The sequence below is a fragment of the Alosa sapidissima genome, chromosome 18 (genome assembly GCF_018492685.1).
Source record: "Alosa sapidissima isolate fAloSap1 chromosome 18, fAloSap1.pri, whole genome shotgun sequence".
NCBI classification, from domain to species: domain Eukaryota; kingdom Metazoa; phylum Chordata; class Actinopteri; order Clupeiformes; family Clupeidae; genus Alosa; species Alosa sapidissima.
Genome location: NC_055974.1, coordinates 14494855 through 14516565, shown reverse-complemented (window position 1 = coordinate 14516565; position 21711 = coordinate 14494855). Strand labels below are relative to the sequence as shown.

Sequence of the window (21711 nt, the reverse complement as noted above, 5' to 3'; positions counted from 1 at the left end):
TGTGTGTGTGTTCGTTCTTAGGACACGCCAAGCAATGGCAGTGCTAAATAAACTGGGTGTACAGCTAGACAACATGGACACCAAGTCAGAGCACTCTACTAAGTGTGACAGTTAAAGGTGAGAGGTGTGTGTGTGTGTGTGTGTGATGACCATAAGACAACACATTTATGACCACACTACACCTAAAAATTGTCAACCTAGAAAATGAAAGATAAGTAGTGAAATGATTGTTCATCTTAATCGCTGAAGTGTTTTGTCTTTTTCTCCCAGTGACAATCCTGTGTGTCAGTGATGACATCAGAGTTCAAAATCCACTCACTGAGGATGCACTTTTAATAAACTTCTTTGTCTGCAAACAACACAAGCCTATACTTTCCACCCAAACACTTATGGTGACCACCATGGACAATGGTGACCACCATGCTCAATTATCCCGCCCCCAAACATGTCTCCTCTGGAGTGGAATAAAAAAGAAAGCAGAGAAAAAGAATCATCTAAATTTTCTAGTATTGTCTTTCCAGCTTAAATGTTGTATCAGCGATAGCGGGGACATGTCACTTCTGTTGACGTTCAAACAAAACAGAGAGCTAGCTCGCTACTCCCTCCCCCTCCCTCCCGTGCAATTAAAACTCCTAAACGCGCATCTCGATGGTTATTGGTTGAAACACTTTATTTTGCCTTTGAGTGGGTTGCCAACCCTTGTTGGTAGCAATTGTTTTTGTGTACAGATCTCGGAGCCTAGGCTGCCTACAGAGACGCGTTTTTTGATGGCCTGCTTATGGGGCAGACAGCTGGCGGATGGCTAGGAAAGAATAGATGAATGTGATAATTTATGTTTGGGCGTTTTTTGGGCCTGAAATCGCTGATACAAGCTTTAACATTGCATCCGACAGTAAAATAATCTTGAGTGATGGAGGCTAACTTGATTGTTGGAGTATTTTGTCCGGATTTCAAGACCTCTGTCTGGGCCTAGTGTGTCTTCCTTTTTGGGCATTTGTCCGCCTTTTTGACAAGCGCTCCTCAGCAAACAATGCTTAGAAGTAGCGATGACACAAGTTCTCCACAGGAAACTAGGCGTATAAGGAGCGATGATTAAAACAAAAAAAAAACATGTTCTCTGCGGTTGTAGGTAAGGGTCAGATAGGAAATGGCATGCGCTGCACTAGCTGCTAGTGTGCTGGGTTGAAGGAATGGCCTAAAGATTAGCTGGACTAATTTATGGGAGAAGGAGTTAAGTCTTGAGAGACGAATGACCGTTGCAGGAAGTGCATCGCAACAAAGGGTCACCAGACCCTCTTGTAACAAGTGTACTGTGGCTATACTGCAGGCTCGGTTAGAAAATAAGGCAGAAAAACGACAGAAGGCAGAAGTTTCCCATGCTGCTTCCTTATGTTGGAATGTGCAACAATGTACAAAAAATCAAAAGGATACCTTCTTGTATGTGATTTCTGCAACAATGGTACTGAAACCTTGTTGATAGCCTACTTGTTGATTTTTTTTTTTGCTGTAGTGTAAACCAATGTCACACGTCACATGTCAATGTCACACAGCAGATCATTTGTCTTTTTGTCCATCCTCCCTTTCTTCCTTACTTCCTCTTATCCTAATCCCTCCTTCTAATTATTTTTGTGAAGGAAACGAGGAAGGAACGATAGAAGGATGAAGGAATGAAGGTACACACAGCTGCGTGCGTTGCGTTGCTGGAGACGCATCCCATTCACTTTATATGGGCTCACGCCATCCGTTGCCGAACTGAATTGTGGGTCCGTTGCGTCGCGTTTCTCCCGCCGCTCGCGTTGAGAAGTTCAGCTGTTGCTGCACCGACAGACGGCACCGGCCAATCAAGCCAATCTACAGACGGCACCAACCAATCACATTACGGTTTTACTTCAAGTCATTTGCATAGCTACCGTCGGGAACACCCACTGGAATGCGTTGACGGAACGCAACTGTGTGTACTGTAGGAGCCGTTAATTTTTTCAATAGACTAAAAGAAAACAGTGTTTTCCTGCTGTATTCTCCATAAACGTAAAATGATGTGCCTACTTCCGGAATCTCACTTCTGGTATGACGCAATGTGGCGCTTTTGACGTCACTTCCTGGACTCGTCAGTCTGACAGTCTCTGAAAGGCCTAACCCCCCCCCCCCCCCGATTTCACACGCTGAAGTGTCAACCGGGTTGGCCAAATAATGTCAGGTGACCAGACGTCCTCTTTCCCCCGGCATGTTCTCTATTTAAGACCTGAAATTTTTCAAAATCGCCTAAAGGATTTTGTTCTACCTTAGCAGGGGCGACAATACTAAACCCTTTTTACTGGTACCCCTGTACTGAACTGCTGTGTCCAAGTAAAAGATCAGGGCCCTGGTCAACCTGGCCACTTTGTTCCATTTTGTTGATTAGTCATCATCATATGATGTTTTCATGTTTTGTGCACAAAGGAGATGTTATAATGGTCCTGTCCCCTACATGCAGTGTTCCTAACTGCAGACATACAGTATCACATGAGTTTTTAGGGGACAGTGCAACAAGTTTTCCACTGCAGAGTGATGCATAGGCCTTTTTCAATGGAAATTTACCACACTTCCTAGTGACATTAATGCAAAAATATGAAGAAAAAAATAAAATGCAAATATTTTTTTTTCTTGATAGAAAACCTGATATGTGTAAATCAGAATCAATCAGCTTCATTGGCCAGGTTTGCATAAACAAACAAGGAATTTGACTTTTTTACAGTAATGACGCTGAATGAGCCAAACAAAACAGTGTAAGAGGCAAAATTGTGGTTGGCCACATAGGTGTACCTTCTATTTTGGAACTGGGTCGTGGTTGCAGAGTGGTTTGAGCTACTGTAACATGGGTGCCGAAATGAAAATCAACACCCAATGGAGCCACGCTATATGTACCATAACAAATATGTTCAAGCTGCAAGTCATAAGAGAGTATGGAGATTATCTTGCATTATGCAATTTTCCTTTCTGATCACACAAAGTATTAATGCTGTTAATGGTGTGTAGGCCCATTTTAATTCTGGTAGCTACATTTAGATTTACATTTTAAATGTTCCCAGGGGAGGACCTACTAATACCTCTGCCTTTAAGTCAGGTTATGTTGAGCTGAACATGATTTTAAGTGTTTTAGGTCACTGTTTATTTTATCAGAGGGCTTGTTGTGCCACCTCCACCCCCCCAACCTTCCAAGTCTGCCAGTGTGTATGAATCCTGTCTGCGTAACTTATAACTGTTGAAATTGACACATCCCAAACAGAAAAACTGCTGCCTTCTGACAGTAAACTGACAACTGGCAACTGACAACATGGCTAAGCATTTTCACAATCGTGTGACACAGGAACTTAACATAACATTCATAAACTAACCATTTGGAGCATGTTACACATTTTTTGTGGATACTTCACTGTGTGACACAGGTTGCACAAATTGTTTCCTGCTGTTGTGCAGAACTTTTGGCCCTCAATGTGGCACGCAACAGCAAGTCTGCTTCTCATTAGCTGAGACATAGAGACTGAACTATGGTTGTTAAGGATTAAATCACTTGAAAAACCGGTACATAAAAACACATTTTGTATATAGTTACATATGACCTACTGACTTAAGCAACTGATGGTTTCGGAGGGTAGGACTACTCAACAACATTTTCACTTCTGATCTGAGGAATGCTACAAAGCAACTGAGAAAAACTGTCTTAATGATCTTATGAAGGTGGTGATTTCTCCTGCAACATTCATCACTCTAATGCATAATTCTGATATGCAATATATACGCACAAAATACGCAAACTAAGAATTACGTTCTCTCATCTCTGTTGTTGGTAATCCCAACTGCTTTTTACAGTTGTTGCAATGGACAGGATCAAACTGCCTTTCACTCAAACTTCAAAATTCACTTAGATTCACTTCCTCTTCACATATCTACTAACAGTATCACAAGACTGTATGAGGAAGCAACACTTTTCTTTTAGGGGAACAATGTGTGGCCAATTCGTTTTAATCATGTGAAAAAAAAAAGAAGAAATCATTAAGGTTACCAGAGGAAAAGCAGGTAGATAGATACATACATACATGCATGCATAGATATATTAATAGATAAATAGACAAATAAATGGTTACGTACATGGTTCGAATTACGGGGGTATTGGGGGGGTCCGACCCCCCTAGATGGGACTTGGACCCCCCCCAAAAGGGATGAAAATAATAGTTTGGTGGGTACTGAAAAAATGTAATAAAATGTAATGTTATCCAATAGGTGAGCTATTAAACGGGAGACTTTCTGTGGCCCATCTGTAAACAATTCTGGGTCTTAAATTTAAGTTGTATGTTTGCCATTCCCGTGCTATTTGCTCTGTATGCATTTCCATGTTTGCACTGCACAGCTATACCAAAAAATATTTGACTGTGGCGCGCAAATTTACGCACGGGGCGCACCTTGAAACAGTGTTTACCCAAATCCAACCCTTCCCATAACGTGCAAGGTAAATTGTGCTTGCTAGTATGATTAGTTTCTTTTAACTTGTCGGCCAGCCAGCCACGGTCATATGACCTATATTTCGAAGGAAATATAGTGACTGTGAACCACAAGTGTGAAATCATGTGTGTAGGCCTATATAAAATGGAGAGTGACGTCACCAGTCGAAATAGCGGTACCCCCCGAAGCTCACGGTATAATTCGAACGCTGGTTACATATAGACACAAGGATAGAAATAATACAAACAAGTAGCTGTTATGCTCTAAGAATACATTTAAACAATGTCCACTCGTTATGCCAGCCTCCATGCTTCCCATGAACTAGTAAACACTGACACATGGTATGCAGCTTTTTAGCCACCAAAGCAAGCTAATCCATTCAGTAGTTTGATGTTTTAAAATTGCAATTCGTTCTTGCTCAGTCATTTATAACCATATCATTTGCCTTCATGGACAGAAACTCTAACTCTAGGAAGTTCTAGAAGTTGAGTTTACCATTATAGAAATAAAATGTAGACACAGATATGCAACATATGAAGTTTGGTTCCAAAACACTATGTATCCATTTTTAAAATGGATACATTTTAAAAATGGATACATACACATACACCCCCACATACACAGCACATTGTCTTCAGGATCTTCTCCAACACGCATCCTCTACATACTTACAGCACACTGCCCCCACCTACCCACACACACACTACACACACACACACACACACAGTCACTGCTCCACTCCCCTCCCGCCCACACACACATCTTCACTGTCATCACTCACATACATTACATACAGTACTCTGCTTGCAATAGTAAGTCCCTGCCCCCCCCCCCCCCCAACACACACACTTACATCATCACTGTCATCACTTCACATACATACAGCACACTGCTTGCTACAGTAAGCCTCCTCTACATACTTGCTGCACACTGCCCCCCCCCCCCCCCACATACACAGCACATTGTCTTCAGGATCTTCTCCAACACACATCCTCTACATACTTACAGCACACTGCCCCCACCTACCCACACTACACACACACACACACACACAGTCACACTTGAAATTACTGCATACTGCATATCAATGTAAATATACAGGTCACACAAGCACAAGTTTAAACTTCATGTAACTGTTAAGATTATATAAATATACAACACAACTACCTTTTTATATATATGTCCTATATTTCTATTTTGATACATACATGTTCTATATTTCAGTCTTGCACTTTAATTTAATGTTTATTGTCTATGGCTATGTCTATAGTATGTCTATGTCTGTATTTAAAGCATGTCTATGTCTGCATGGGAAAGTAAGAAACGAAATTTCAATTCTTTGTATGACCAGTGCATGTAAAGAAATTGACAATAAAAGCCGACTTGACTTGACAGTCACTGCTCCACTCCCCTCCCGCCCACACACACATCTTCACTGTCATCACTCACATACATTACATACAGTACTCTGCTTGCAATTGTAAGTCCCTGCCCCCCCCCCCCCTACATACACAGCACATTATTTCATCAGGAAGCTTCTCCAACACACATCCCCAACATACTTACAGCACACTGCCCCCCCCCCCCAATACACAGCACATTGTCTCATGAGGAAGCTTCTCCAACACACATATTGCACACTGCCCTCTCCCCACATACACAGCACACTATCCCATCTCCCCTGCCCTGTCATCCCCCCAACACACACACCAAGACCCCTGGCAGTTGGGTTAGCCCCTTGAGCCGTGGATCTGCCCAAGGTTTCTTCCTTGGTAAGGGAGTTTTTCCCCTGTTGCTCTTGGGTGCTCCTTGTTGGTGCCCCCCACCCAATCCCAATCCTCCCCCACCTTTTTTATGCAGCCCTTGCCACTTAATCTACTAAACCCCTCTTCTCCCCCCCCCCCCCCCCCCCATTAATGCACAAATAGGCTGACACCAACCAGACATAATTTCACTGCATTTCTTACTTCCAGTAACTATATGCATGTGACAATAAACTTCCTTGTATCCTTGTATCCTTGTAAGTCATGTTATTTAATTGTGTATCTCAGGTAATATCAATAATTTTGCAGTTGTGTTGTTTTGATTGAGTGAAGATAAATCAAATAGCAACATCCCAATTACAGTTCACTGAAATTACCTGGGAAACAAAAAGATATTCATGAAAATTCATGAAAATAGAGGATATAGTGTTTTGGTTACATTGTACTTTGAAAACATAGTATGAAAGAGTATGGAAGTAAAACATGAAACGCAGTAAGCATTTGCCCTGCCAGCACTGTGTGGTCTGTGTGTAAGATCTTGTGTACGGGAATGTTAAGGCCATAAGAGGTGTAGCCTACCTGTTTTATTTCTGAAATTCTAAGCATTACTGAGAAGTTGATTATGACTATATGATAATGTAAGTTACCTAATAAGGATAGCCTGGCCAGACTCAACTCAGCCCAGCTGATGTGGATGACAACTTCACTGTTGCTCATCTGTTCCTCATCATATAAAGCTTGCCCAAACGATTTGATTGGCCCGAACACATCTTAACCTGGCATATCTCCAGATTAGGGATGTAACGGTATGAAAATTTAACCTCACGGTTATAGTGACCAAAATGATCACAAATGGTTTTCGGTATTATCACGGTATTTGTAAAAGTGTGTTCAATATGTTCAGAAAGCACTGATAGGCCTACACAAGCTGAAATAGTTTCAAAGAGTGTCCCGTTCACTTTTTTCTTCATGTTTAATTGGCTATGTGCTTATAGCTTAACTTACTCTACCATAACTTGGAGTTTGCTATTTCTATTATTTGGATGCAATGAGTGAGAGCAAAGTAAGCGTTCAAAATAAAACTTTAGGCTACTGTATTCTCCTGATAACGTGAGTGGAATGGATTTAATGTGGACGCGAACATAAAAAGACGCAGAGTGGCTACATGATACAGTGCACATTTTGCAGTGAAAAAGTTCCGCCTTTTAAAATCAGGTGTAGCCTAATCCGAATCGTAGTTAAAACCATCAATTAGACAACAGAATCAGTAGAGTACCAGTTTTGTTCCATTGTACCAGGCCTACTGTATGTCAAAAGCAGGCTCGGATGAAGCTGGGAAGGATTAAACACACAGTTTCCACACCGCGGTAATCAACAGTGATAATCATGATGTTTGAAATGAAAATGGTAATTATTATCATCAACATTTTTATTATGGTTTACCATTATACCGGTAATTGTTACATCCCTACTCCAGACTGACTTTCCTGCCGTCAAATTTCAGATTATAATGTGTGTGTGTGTGTGTGTGTGTGTGTGTGAGAGAGAGAGAGAAAGAGAGAGAGAGAGAGATGGCTTGTGTATATTCTCTCTTCTACATTTATCTCTTTGTCTTTCTATAGTGGATGACTGTGATGGTTTAGGAACGGTTCTTCAGCTCCCTGGACATCTGGCACCACGTGCAAGGGTAACAGCAGCAGGATAGGAGGATATCATTACCCAACGAACCCTGCGAAAGAGACATAATAGATACAGACGGGAAATGAATGTTTTTTCCGCATACCTCAAGAGACAACAGTAATATAATACCATCACTCATCCGCTCTCTTGACTCATCCTGTTCTTGACTGTCTTTCCAGTGTTGAGCAGGCCCTCATAAAATCTTGATCCCTGCATTCTAAAAATCTCTCATCCTACCTCTCAATTTTTATCTTCTTTCTATCTTCTTTTTCTATCTATCTTTTATTTTCTGGTCCTCATGCAATTTTCAGGAGTGTTAAAGGCCAATGGCACCCTAGCGTCCATGGCATCCATTTCAGTCAGGTTTCCGTCATATGCATGTAACCGGGTCATGTTTGGAGTTTATACTTTTTTCATTTCATTTGCAAGTTTAATAGTGTATGTCTCCTTTAAATGCCAGAAAACTACAGTGACGTCAAGATGTAGTTCCCAAAGGGGTTTTTGTAGTGATTTCTGGGTAGATTCAGAGGAGCGGGAACATTGTAAAGGAGACAAGGCTGCTGGCACGAATGCAGGAGAATAATCGTCGCCAATAGCGTGTTTTTGAGACTATCCTGAGATCTGTATCCTGGTGAGAACACCCACCAATGCAGTGACGTGTATGAAGTTGTAAGTGTATTGAATGTCTCGTTGCTTCATGTTCTTCATATTTTTATGTACTGTATGAGTTTGATGTAGGGTGTATTCATGATTATGTGTATTTCTCTCTTTGTAGTATCACCGCTACCGTTTTATGCCACTGAGATTTACACTGTACCATGTTGAGTTAGTTTTATCCTGCTAGATTTGTAGGCTGCTACTTTTAGCTCCGCCATCTTAAATGGATTTTGTAAGGCTAGTTAATGTTAATGAAACACTAGTTGCTGGAGATTGAACATTGGTTCTATTTTTTATACACTTGTAGAAGACAGAAGTGAAAACATTTTCTTTTGGTTGGGCTTTTGTATTGGACCACATTGAGAGCTACTGAGCTTAATTTTGTTTTGTACTTGTATATCCTTTCTAAAGATCCTTTTTCCATATATCCTATAAAGAACCCTAAATATATCTTTGTTGGTTTTGGTGTCCGTTATTCCCCGCCAACATGCATAACAATGAAACTGCCCTTGACAGGGTCCCAAATGATCTATTGAAGTCAGCTGATTCTGGAGAGCAGACTGTTGTGGTGCTCTTTGATCTTGGGTCTGCCTGTGATACTATTTGAGCATGTTGTTGTAATCAGCAGACAGACAGTAGGTTGGCATAACTGGAAATGACCCTGAACTGGTTTGTATCCATCAAGCCGGAAATGTTCTGTTTTAATTATTTTTTATTTTTTTCCACCTTTTTCCACCTTTTCTATAAGATGTATAGTGTACTCCAAGGCTCAAGTCTGGGACCTTTAAAGGTGCTGTAAGCGATGTGACGCGGTTTCTAAGCTAAAACATTTTTTGTCACATTCAGCTAACATCACCTTACCATCCACTAGCTGCCTGTGCCCCGAATACATTGTAAAAAAAAATGCAGTCTCTGTGGACAGCCTAGGCTCCAAAAACGGCCACAAAACAACTTGGGCAAACCTTGCCCATAAAAACATAACAAACTGTTCCAGCAAATCATCAACGAGATGGGTGTTTGGGAGAGTTTCAATTGCACAAGAGGGAGGGGGAGGGAGTAGCGAGCTAGCTTTCTGTTTTGTTTGAACGTCAACAGAAGTGACGTTACCCTGCATCGCTTATATCACCTTTAAATATAGAGGCCACACAATCAATCGTCATCTAATCATCTGATTTCATTGCTATGCTGATGACACACAGTTGTCCCTCTGAAACATAACATGCTCAAGAAGATGAAAGCACTACAGGACTGCTTAGGTGATGATGTCACAGATGGGATGTCACATGATCTTGCTCGGTCTCCCTCATCCCTCTCTGATGCACTCTCTCTGTGCATCCTTGTGTAAGGTTTATATCTGAACACTCAACTCTGTTTGAGATCGGGACCTAATTACACAGGCATTGTCCGGAAGGTCATGTATGAAATGAGCTCTCTCTCTCTCTCTCTCCCCCTCTCTTTCTCTCTCTCTCCTCTGTGTGATTCCCTGGTGAGTACTGAAAGCACTGAGAGCTTTGGTGCCTCATCAGGCCCTGCTCATGTGGCTTCTTAATCTCATTATTCTGGCCTCTCCCCTGGAGCCACACACACACCGCAAGGCTCTTTTCCCTCTCATTCCTCACGTCATGGGCTGATTTATTTTCACTCTATTTCATTAAACATATCCTGTGGTAGCTGAAAAATGATAATGGATAAGTTAGATGTTATAAACATCACCACCAACTGACAAACTTTTCTTTTTGTCTTTATTCAGATAGAAGTGTAGTGAAGAGTGACAGGAAGCGAGTTGGACAAATGTGGTGCGGACACTGCAGTCATTTACACCACAGCTTCCACATACATTTTGTAAACTCTTAATGGTGAGATGAGTCATCACTATAAGATTTCTCTGTAATCAAACAAGAAAAATATCTGCAATTTTTACTGTATGACCTGGCATATTTTCAACTGGTCAAGCGACGGTCAGACTGACTGATGACCAAGTGCTCCATTATTGATACCCTTCACAGGAACATACCTGTTGATGGACTGTTAACTGGTTTCTGAACCCTCTTATCTAAAGCAAATTCAGTTTTATTTCCACAGAACTGTGAACAAATAGGGGCTTTGGACCAAATACTGTAATTTGAAATGACATATTATGTGTAATGTTCAAAGCCTTGTTAAAAGGTGCATGACATTACTCCTCTTCTCCACCATCTCTCTCTCTCTCTCTCTCTCTCTCTCTCTCTCTCTCTCTCTCTCTCTCTCTCTCTCTCTATCTCTCTCTCGTACACTTCTTTATTTGTATCCACAATTCAGAATAAATATTATTTTTTGCTACAATAATTGCTCCAACAAGGTTCAGTCATGTGATTCCATTGACAAAGCATGCAGTACAGCAGATGTTAAGGATATACACAAATGTGGTGACAGAGGACAGACTCCAAATGTGGCGACTTCCAATAATGGCTGAAATTGAACAGCATTTAGCCAGTTGTTTAGCTCACACACACACACACACCATCGGAGTGTAACACTTGGTTTCCCAGCAGAGCGCTCTTATCAGTGACTGTTTCTTGCTTTCTCTCCTCCCATGTTTCTAGTTTTCTCCACATCTGCGTTCCACACCCACTGATTGTTTCCACAATGCAGTCCCTCCCACACACTCAGATTTTCTCTCTGCCTCCCTTCTCTCTCTCTCTCTCTCTCTCTCTCTCTCTCTCTCTCTCTCTGTCTGTCTCTGAGATCTCAGGCAGGGGCTGCATCCACTGTAGCCTTACCTCGATGCCATGTTTCTCACGGATGGACTTGCGCAAGCAGATGGTGACGGCCATGCAGGCTAGCGGGTCCAGCACAGGCATGCAGCAACACCAGCCGTGCTGAGAGGTCGTCTGGCACTGCATGCAGGGGAAGCACCACATTGCACAGCAGCCTGGGAAGGGGGACATAACACACGATGAGATGTGATACAGGAAAGGGTGTACGCATACTCACGCTATGTTTTCCAAACCAGTATATTGTTATTGCACGTCTGCCTAGCCCACCAAACCCACTAGGGGAAACCAGCGTTCACGCTAGCTTTCCTGTTTACTTAAAGCAGCGCTTACTTTCACATGCAATTCTCTGCCAAACTGCTCGTCCCCCCTTTAGAGGCCCCTGATAGCCTTGAGTCTCCAAAGTCTAAATTTCCCAGGGCCGCTGTTCAGTGAACGCCCGCCCCTTCCAGCCACAGTTTTTCGGGGGGGTCGGTTCTTGACTTTACCTTATACACTGCTTTCTCTCCAGTGATCAGTGAAAGGGGAAAACCAGTGTGAAGCAGTGAGTGGTGAGCGTTCTACTGCATTTGTTTGACTGATTGATGACCAAATGCTCCATTATTGATACCCTTCACATACCTGTAGTGGGACTGTTATCTGGTTTCTGCCCCTCTTATCTAAAGCAAATTCAGTTATGTTTCCACAAAACTGTGAACAAATAGCAGTGATCCCACTTGAAAGGAAGCAGTGAAGGGTTAGGTGCCTTGCTCGGGATCGAACCGGCAAGGCGGCAACCCTTCGGTTCCAAGCCCGAAGCCCTAACCAGTAGGCCACGACTGCCCCATCTAATGGATCAATAGCACAGATGCTTGGAATATCTGAATGGCTATTAGTGTAGATAAGGCCATGGATAGGATATACTTGGCTGAATCAGTTGATGTGGGATAGGTACTACAGGAGATATATAGAACAGTACTGTCCATCCTCTTCATACATTCCTGCTTCCCCAGAGCTTGTTAAGGGAATAGTCTGTTTTCTGGTTGGGAAATACCCTAAATTCAATGTTGGCAACTCAAACATTTACTAGACATGATACTGAATCATGATTGATAAATGTACTGATGTTTTGATTTCAGCAGTTTTTCACTTTTTTCCCACAACCTCATCTTGCTTTAAAAAGGTAAAGGTGACAGTTATTTAATCCCTTCGATATGTAGAATTATTTTGTCTAGTTTTCATTTTTTTTTAAAAATAATCTTTTATCTATTTTTTTTATCTATGCCTTTTATCTACAAAAGAAAATATTTAGAGACTTTAGTCAATTAGAGACTTTATTTTGGTATATTTTGATGAAACCATGTTTCATGGTGATTTTGCACTCTAAATAAATTCATTGATTGATTGGTTTAGTTTATTGATTGATTCATTGATTGATTGCATAAATGTGAGTTCTAATGTCATCTGTACATTAATGCATGGCTAAGATAATGGCTTTTTGAAATCGCTTTAGGAAAAGTCAAGTATGCGCCCACATCCCTCCTTTTGTCAGGATGATTTTTATGGCTGTGAAAGAATCATAGAAACAGGTCTACACAGATAAAGGCACATGACTTAGCTCAGAGCAATGGACTGTTCTGAAACACTTACAGGTCCCCATGTCTGAACAGCAGTCACCAAGTCCAGTGCTCCAAGATCCCGTACTGTAAGTGGTTGTCACCGAGGTTACCTGATGTTGCACAGCCATGGCTCTAGAACAGAAAGAGAAAGGGGTGTTCAAAATAGCATTTGTTAAACATCCACTAAATGCAGCTTTCCCAAATTAAATTGGCCTGCGTCAGAGATGTTTGTCTGAGGGCGCAGTTTTGGAATTAAACACAGATGTGTCTCGTTAGGATGGGTTGGACGAATGAGTTTGCACGCGATTTGGTTCTGAACAGAAGAGCTCTAGTATGTTTTACTTCGACCCTCTATGACAAAAACAAGTAAAGAAAAAAACGGATTGCACTCAGTGGGGAGATTTTTCCAAAATTACGCAGTTTATCCTTGAGTGTTCTTTTGTTTCTCTCCTCCCTTATCTAATGCATTCATTTCCTTCCCAAAAAATGAATGTCAAGCCATGTTCAAGACACATATGTTCCTTATTTGTTTGATATCCGGTTCTTTTAGTCTCCAGCCTCCCATTGAACATTGCCGAGTGGCCGAGCGGAGTTGTTTGGAAGAACAGAATTACAACTGCTATCATCAACCTTAGTTAATCCCGTTACTTTAACAAAGTAAAGCAGATGAGGGTGTAGCCAACCCCGCAGCATATAGGCTACTCGTAGTTCAAATAAGTAAAAGTATTTATTGCAACCGATAATGGAAAAAAAAAGAAAAAAAATTTGAGACACAAAACATTCACACAGGCTACATTTTCCTAAAGCCCACAATCTACAAAAGTGCATATTATGATGAGAAACAGTGGAATAGACGCATAAAAACAAAGTCAAAGTCAGCTTTATTGTCAATTTCTTCACATAGGCTACTGTATACTTGACATGCAAAGACGTCTACTTTTACTTTTACCAACACTATTTTTATTAATAATCTAACGGTGCAGTATAGCTTTTGAGACCTAAACAGGCCTAATGGAAAATAATTGAGTATGGGGTAAAAGAGCGTGCATAATAAAAGGGGAGGATTGAACCATCAGATTGGCGTAACCACCTCAACATTAGTGCAATGCAAAAAATATAATTACATAAAAATACCTTCGTTTTACGTTTACCTTCTTACCCGTTTTATCTTTTGTGGCGTCCCTTTTGAAGTGCTGATATCTTTCAACTGTAGGCTACGGGGTGTCAACAGCAGTTGATGCGACAGGTATGATGCGAATATTACCACGTGTCCTTGTTTTAAATCTTTAAGAGGGCGTCGTGGAATGTTAGTCTTAAATGGCTTATAGCGTAAGAGACTCAGTTCCTGTAAAACAACTTTGATGAAATGCACAAGAATGGGATGCACAAGTGGGGTCCTCCGACTTAGTGGGCGGCGCGATCTGTGGTAGGCTAGACAACTGCAGGGATGGCCAGTATTTCTGATACATGTAGGTAGCCCTAAAAGCAAATGTAATTTGCTGCAGCTAGGGTGCGTCTAGATTTCTAGGCTAACATGTAGGCCTAAAATGCAAATACAAAATATTGTTTTGATTGAGATGAAGGAAATGCCTTCATACTTTGTATCAAAATCTTTCAGTGTTTTGTATTTTTTAAATGCTGCAAAATACTTCCTGAGTCATAGGCCTAGCGTGATGACATCATACACTGTAAAAAATGAAAAGTCAGGGCTGTCCAATTTATCAAACCATATTACATTACAATTACATAAAACAGTCTAGTTGTGAATGGAATATAACCTATTTAAACTAACATCAACACATTCATGAAGTCACCGCCCCCAAAATAATATGACAGTGATCATATTTGTTATGAATTACTTTGACATTATTGGATATCTGAGCAAATAAGGTTTGTGGCAAAGTTGTGATTGATAACCATACACACTGGTGATACAGATGCAGGGACAAGTGGTTTGCTACACGTCTGATGGTTGCACAAGTATTCAGACAAGCACATTCAGGACTGGGGGTTACTGCAATAAGCAGTGGTAGCACGCTGGCTGAAAGTAAATAAGCTCAAGAAGTCACAACTGAACTTGTCAAGTGGTACAAACTGGAGTGGAGCCACAGAATGTGGGCTTAAAACAACCCAATGCAGTTCTATAGGCTACCTTAAAATAACGGTTTCAAACTCATGGTAGGCTACACTGACATATACTGTAATACAGAGAATGAAGTCTCTGACATCAATGAAGTCTCTGTCAATGCATGCCCAGAATGATATTGCACTGTGTAAAGCTATTGTTCAGGTAGGATCATGACCGTTTTTTAACTGTACTGTGTAAGCGCTAAATGGGGTTAGGCTATATTGACGCCATGGGACAGGGGCAGATTACTGTAAGGGGGTCATGGGCCCCTAGGCTACATTTTCTGTGGGGCCTCCCTCCCACATACGTAAGGCAACATACAATTGAACCACCATAGGCCTGCTCATACATCATCACTGCAATGTTGGTACAGCAACAGGTGAACACCAAACAGGCCTACCCACTCCAGACAGCATCTTTTCAGAGCAGCAATTGAACCACAAACTTACGCATAAGACGTCCTTACTTTAACAACTGGCCTACTCACATCAGGCAGCATCCAGCAAATACAGCATGCAGGGGGGGTCTGTGTCTGGGGCTGTGTGTGTGCAGGGGTGTTGGACTGGGGGGAAAAGTGGGACTGATTACTAGGGCCTATTTTCTCCACCAAATAGGCAATACAGTACTTTGTCTAAATGTGCATTAGATCCATACTTGCAAATAGCAACACAGAACAGACATGGCATCCCTTATGGATAATGAATGATTGCTGATTGAAGAATTGTGCAAAGGAGTTTCACACGTGTATCAGAGATTCAGACTTATGCAAGGAATCTATACCACCTGTGAAAAGATGTTTTCCTTTTGTTTACTTGTTTGTTTTGCAAAAGGGTGTGAGAAATGTGTGAACCCAATAAAAATGTGTGAACACATTCGCAAGAGATGACTTCTGCGGTGCAAAGAAAGTGTTCATGAAGACTAAGTGGATCCCAGTTTCCTACAAGCAATCGAGAAAAACTGTATACCTTTACAGAAAGTGAAGAAAAAGGAATGTTAGGCTGTTCAAAAAATAGCAGTGTTTGCATTTTTCTTTACAAACTTAAACATTTACTGTATCAACTGAAAAATGTCTCAAGATTTTGCTTTACTTTGAATCACTGCACTACGTAATATCTAGTTGCATTACCATTATTTCTGAGAATTGCTTCACATCTGTGTTGCATGGAGTCGAACAACTACTGGCACCTGTGAACAGGTATTCCAGCCCAGGACGAAATGAACATTCCACAATTCCTCTGGGTTTTGCCTCAGAAACAGCATTTTTGATGTCACTCCACACGTTTTCTATAGAATTGAGGTCTGGGGATCGGGCTGGCCACTCCATAACGTCAATGTGAACTCATGAGGCTGTTCATGCAAGAAGTTTTTGAGGACTTGGACCCCACATCTTTTGCAGAGGAAATGAAGATTATCCCCATCCCTCTAGACCTCTAGAATTCGTAAAAACTCCAAAGGCTGAGCTGGTTGCCAGTCACGTCTCCCGCTTTAATCAATAGATGGTCTGAAACCTATGTAATCACCAGATGGGAACTGCTGCCGTATCCGCTGCAGCACACGACCCGACGACAAGGACCTAAGTAACCCCAGCACCATCTTACAAAGCTGCGAAAGACAAGATGCCTGAAACGCCTGAAAGAACTCTCTGTTCAACTGTTTTTAAATGGAGTTTGGTTCCAACACGCTAATATCCAACATTTTAATGAATTAATAAATATTTTTATTTACATTTTGTTTCGCAAGTAATTTCAGTAGAACTGTAATTGGGCATTGCCATTTTATTTATCTTTACTCGAACAAAACAGCAAGTTGATTGATATACCTGAAATACAGAATTAAATAACATGACTTTAATGTTTTTCAAAAAATGGAGATACAGTGTTTTGAAACCAAACTCTTCAAATACTACCTCAACGTCTCATACTCTATGGAAGCTATATGCACTATTGTCAACAATGTTTACTTGCCTACAAATGACATAAGAATAATGTTTTTTTTTGTTTAGTACAAGTTTATTACAGCCAAAGTAACTTACTCTCCCTCTGTTCTGTGCCTAACTGGTCAGTAATCATATTTGTAAATGTTGTAGATATTTTCTAGACTGTATGGGTTTAAGATAAGATAAGATAAGATAAGATAAGACTTTATTGATCCCACAGCTGGGAAATGTACTTGTCACAACAGCCCAGTAGTATTTAAATAGAGAGTAAGAAAGTTGTATACAGTATGCCCAGCATACAAGCACACCTAAAAAACAAAAAATCACACAGTGATTGCAACACGCCTTAGGGTTTCACCAATACTTTGAGGCAGAGTGAACCAATATATATGGTGAATAAAAAAAGCTTCACATCACATGTACAGTGGAAAATGCACATATTAATAATGAAGTTCAGACACTACATTAACATTACAAAATGTCATAATAGTGGTGTTATACATTCTGATGGCAGATGGAATAAAAGACCTGCGAAAGCGCTCCTTCTTACATGATGGGTGAAGTAGTCTGTTACTTAAAGAACTGCTTTGCGCAGCCACTGTCCCATGGAGCGGATGAGAGGAATTGGCCATGATGGATGCCAATTTGTCCATCATCCTCCTCTCCCCAACCACCTCAACAGGCTCTAGTTGGCAGCCCAGGACAGAGCCAGCCCTTTTCACCAGCTTATTTATTCTCTTCCTGTCCCTCTCAGAAAACCCACTACCCCAACAGACTACAGCATAAAAAATAGCTGATGCCACAACTGTGTCATAAAAAGTCCTTAATAATGACCTGCACACACCAAAAGACCTCAGTCTTCTCAGCAAGTGGAGACGACTTTGGCCCTTCTTGTACAGGGCATCTGTGTTTTGGGACCAGTCTAGTTTATTGTTAAGGTGAACACCCAGGTATTTGTAGACTGATACCACCTCACCCACCATTTCTATTCCCTGGATGTTCACTGGTGCAACTGATAATGCCTTACGGCTGAAGTCAATCACCATCTCCTTTGTCTTACTGGTGTTTATCTGCAGATGGTTCTTTCCACACCATTCAACAAAACTGGTTATACTCCAGATCATTCCCCTTCTTAACACAGCCAACAATAGCTTTGTCATCAGAAAATGTCTGGAGATGGCAGCTATCTGTGTCGTATTGGAAGTCTGAGGTATACAGGGAAAAGAGAAAGGGGGAGAGCACTGTGCCTTGTGGGGCCCCCGTGCTACAGACACATCTGACTCACAGTCACGTAGCCTCACGTACTGTGGTCTGTTGGTGAGGTAGTTGATGATCCAAGCAGCAAGATGACAGTCGACTCCAGCTCCTTCTAGCCTCCCCCTCAGCAGTGCAGGTTGTATTGTGTTGAATGCACTGGAAAAGTCAAAGAACAATGACTCTAACAGTACCCTCCAGGTGAGAGAGTGAACGGTGGAGGAGGAAAACTATTGCATCCTGCATACCGACCCCTGGTCGATATGCGAACTGGAGGGGGTCCAGCTCACTGCCCACCAGGCAACGGAGGTAATTCAGGACAATCCTCTCCATGCTCTTCATAAGGTGTGATGTCAGAGCCACTGGCCTGAAGTGATCGGGCTCTCTGGGGTGTGCTATCTTTGGAACAGGGACCACACCAGGAAGTTTTCCACAGGACTGGGACTCTCCCCAGACTGAGGCTGGTGTTAAAGATGTGCAGAAAGACCCCACTGAGTTCATCCGCACAGTCCCTGAGCAGTCTGGGGCTGATCCCATCAGGACCTTTGGCCTTCCTCACCTTTGTCCTCCTGAACACATCCCTCACCTGTTCTTCAGTTATGAGGAGGCTAGGGAAAGGGGGTGATGTACTGATACTCCCACAGGCAGGGGAGACATTCCCTGAGTGAGTGGAGAAAGGGTGGTAAGGGCTGGAGAGTACAGAAGTTGTAGATGGACAGGGGGGAGGGGGGTAGTGGTGGGTAACCTCCGAGTGGTGCAGGCTGGTGGTGCATGCTGGTGTCACAGATTGGTCTGGGCTCTGGTGGGTGGGGTCACGGGGGCATCCGTATCAAATCGGTTAAAAAATAAGACACACAGGCTCTAGGCCTAGATGTTCTGTTATGCACATTATGGGTACTTTTTCATCTTACCTAATAAAGAAAATAAGACATAAGAACTATTGTGTAACAAGTGGCCTTGACATTATTGTTCAGAGTGCTACATGACTGCATAGACAATATTGATTCAGGAAGCAACATACAGTGTGTTTTCCAGTCAGACTTTTATTTACAAAAAAATGTTATCACTGATTAGTTTTTTACATAACAATAATACAGTATGCAGCTGGCAGAGACAACAGTGAAGTGGTGAGATTACTCGCTTATACAAGTGAACTGCTATTGCTGTTGCTTTATGGTAGAGATGTTATAAACATGCATAGTTCACTAGAAGTGTTTTTTGTAGTAAGCTACTTATCTAAAGGGGATGCTAGGATGATCGGACATGAGCTCATTCTCAACAAATGGTGCAGTAGCTTAAAGGCGCGGATCAATGCATAGGCTAGATATGGCTGCAGCCTAGGGGCCCCATGTGTGCCAGCCTGCCAGGGGGGCCCCTATTGGCCATATATAATAATAATAATAATAATAATAATAATAATAATACATTTTATTTGTTACATAGCGCCTTTCAAAGCACCCAAGGCTGCTTTACACACTAGACATTTACGCAGACAAAAGATGCCAGACGGAGCGGCGTAGTTGCCAGCGTTCCCGTGACATCAAGACAAACAAACAAATTTACAAAATAACAATTGACGCACAAGACAAAAGATGCCTGATGTAGCAGCAAGACAGACAACAAACAAAAAATTAACAAGTAATAAAATAAATAAATAAGAAATTAAAATAAAGAAAAGTCCGTGTTAACTTAGTCCAACTCAGTCCATTGGCAATGATATGGCATAGCTACAGCTGTGTCTTCAGACCAACCCAGAGGATTTAACGTTAACAGACCTTCAGTAAGTGACGTTAGTAGACCCTACTTGTAACAGTTAGACTGCAGTCTAGATCTGCGATATAGATATAAAGAGAATAACATTTAAACTTCATTGGCCCAAAATGAATATTTAAAATAGCAAGGGGCTGATTGGGTAAATATGCAGAGTTCACTGTCAAATTAGGGTCATTCATAGGCCTAGGCAGTTCCATTGGACACCATGAGAAAATGTCAGAAAGAAGATATGAGAGCGGGGCTCAAAAGCAGAAGCTCTAGTGTAAGAGACAAAGAACAGCGAGACCAACATATCCTGAAAAAAGGCTGCTGCCGTGTGTTTAAGTATAGTCTTAGCCTAAAGTTACATCAGTTTTACCTTTGTGATTTCTCTGCAGCAGACGTGTAGAATAAACAAAACCACAGTGAAACGTCCTTGTCCAATCTAAGACTAACATCGCGCTCATCATTAGCTCCATCCTTTATCGCTTTCAGGGTCGGATACTGGCTCAAATTGGTAGGGCAGCACTGACGCCATAATCGCCTAACTTACAAATGTCTGACAAGACGTCTCTCAGCACCAGAATTTTAACTGACTCAAAATTCTTAGCAACTGGGTGTTTCACATAGGGGTTGTAATAAGCTACTGATAGACATAGGGGGAAATAATGTGGCCAACGACACTTCAACGTTGTAAATGAATTCTATTAGACCCAACAAATTAAATAATAAACAGTAAATAATACCATAGGGCTCCATACACACAGGTCTAAACAGAAGCACTCACAAAATACTCTTAACACTCTCAAAACATTCAAAACATGCAGCAAAAACATTTTGCCTGTGCTTTCCATCAATTGTTACTCAGTGGACAACAAAACTTGTACGGTCTTCTTCTTCATTTCTTAGTAAAAGTTGGACACAGAACTTTTTTATCATAATTAACATGTGCTGAATCCAACTAGCCCTGTTCCCAAGCAGAATGTTGAGTTTTTGACCATCTAATTAGCATAAACAATATGGCTGCCAAAATGGCGATTTTGGACTCCTTCTTCGGCTGTAGCCTAGGCTACATCATTATATCATGTAAATAAATTCATATTGGTCACATGTCTGCATCTCAGAAATCTCCCGTGGGCAGTAAATAAAAAGTAAAGGCTATGAAAAAAATAAAAATGCAAACAAAAAGCCCTATTATTATGCTAATTAGCCTTACTGTCACTAGCCTCTTGAACCATACTCTTGATAGTATGTTTACGCTCCTCTTTGGCAAAGAGTCTGGCCTGGCTTCATTGGCTAACGTCTTCTTCCTGGTGGGTGGACACTTGTTTGGTTTAAAGAACTCCAATGATTTTAAACGAACAACCATTAACTAACAAGCTAGCATCATATCCTTGATTCCTAATGGGAAAGATGGCCAGCAGTCACACGTTTCATTTGATTAGATTAGATTCAACTTCATTGTCATTGTGCTGAGTACAAGTACAGAGACAACAAAATGCAGTTTGCGTCTAACCAGAAGTGCAAAAAAGCAGAAAGGTCAGCACCCTCTGCAGTGTTTTCTGGTCAGAGGCAGAACATTTGCTATACCATACTGTGACAGAATTGGTGAGGATGCTCTCAATGGTGCAGTGGTAGAAGTTCAGAGACAGGTGGGCCTTCTTTAGTCTCCTCAGGAAGAAGAGACGCTTGTGAGCCTTCTTGATCAGGG

The 21711-nt window shown here is 41.5% G+C and overlaps 2 protein-coding genes across 4 annotated transcripts in view; one reads left to right on the top strand and one right to left on the bottom strand.

Annotated features, from left to right (window-relative positions):
• Positions 1 to 14232, top strand: part of LOC121690141 — a 30611-nt gene extending 16379 nt beyond the window's left edge. The window contains exons 8-11 of one of the 2 annotated variants that reach the window (XM_042070551.1): positions 22 to 117; positions 13153 to 13156; positions 13518 to 13521; positions 14222 to 14232. In XM_042070551.1, the coding sequence (XP_041926485.1) occupies positions 22 to 115 (94 nt within the window). In that variant the 3' untranslated portion in view covers positions 116 to 117; positions 13153 to 13156; positions 13518 to 13521; positions 14222 to 14232. Of the gene's footprint in view, positions 1 to 21; positions 118 to 270; positions 360 to 13152; positions 13157 to 13517; positions 13522 to 14221 lie in introns of those variants that run through there. The other variant, XM_042070550.1, reaches the window with a different exon arrangement.
• LOC121690166 (cornifelin homolog B-like) lies at positions 7654 to 14301 on the bottom strand. Of its 2 annotated transcripts, none has more exons than XM_042070598.1 (4): positions 14082 to 14301; positions 12962 to 13062; positions 11339 to 11490; positions 7654 to 7971 (listed from the first exon to the last, which is right to left on the bottom strand). In XM_042070598.1, exons 2-4 carry the CDS (start codon positions 13056 to 13058, stop codon positions 7882 to 7884), a joined length of 339 nt encoding a protein of 112 aa, XP_041926532.1. In that variant the 5' UTR covers positions 13059 to 13062; positions 14082 to 14301; the 3' UTR covers positions 7654 to 7881. The 2 variants fall into 2 exon arrangements, with proteins under 2 accessions (XP_041926532.1, XP_041926531.1); XM_042070597.1 differs by having other exon boundaries at positions 14090 to 14300.
• Between the last annotated feature and the right edge of the window lie 7410 nt (positions 14302 to 21711).

Coding starts and splice junctions, on each gene's coding strand:
- LOC121690166 (XM_042070598.1), bottom strand. CDS start 13,058: ATGGCTGTGCAACATCAGGTAACCTCGGTGACAACCACTTACAGTACG. Junction 11,491..12,961: donor CTGTTCAGACATGGGGACCT/GTAAGTGTTTCA, acceptor CCCCCTTCCCAG/GCTGCTGTGCAATGTGGTGC. Junction 7,972..11,338: donor GTGAGAAACATGGCATCGAG/GTAAGGCTACAG, acceptor TCTCTTTCGCAG/GGTTCGTTGGGTAATGATAT.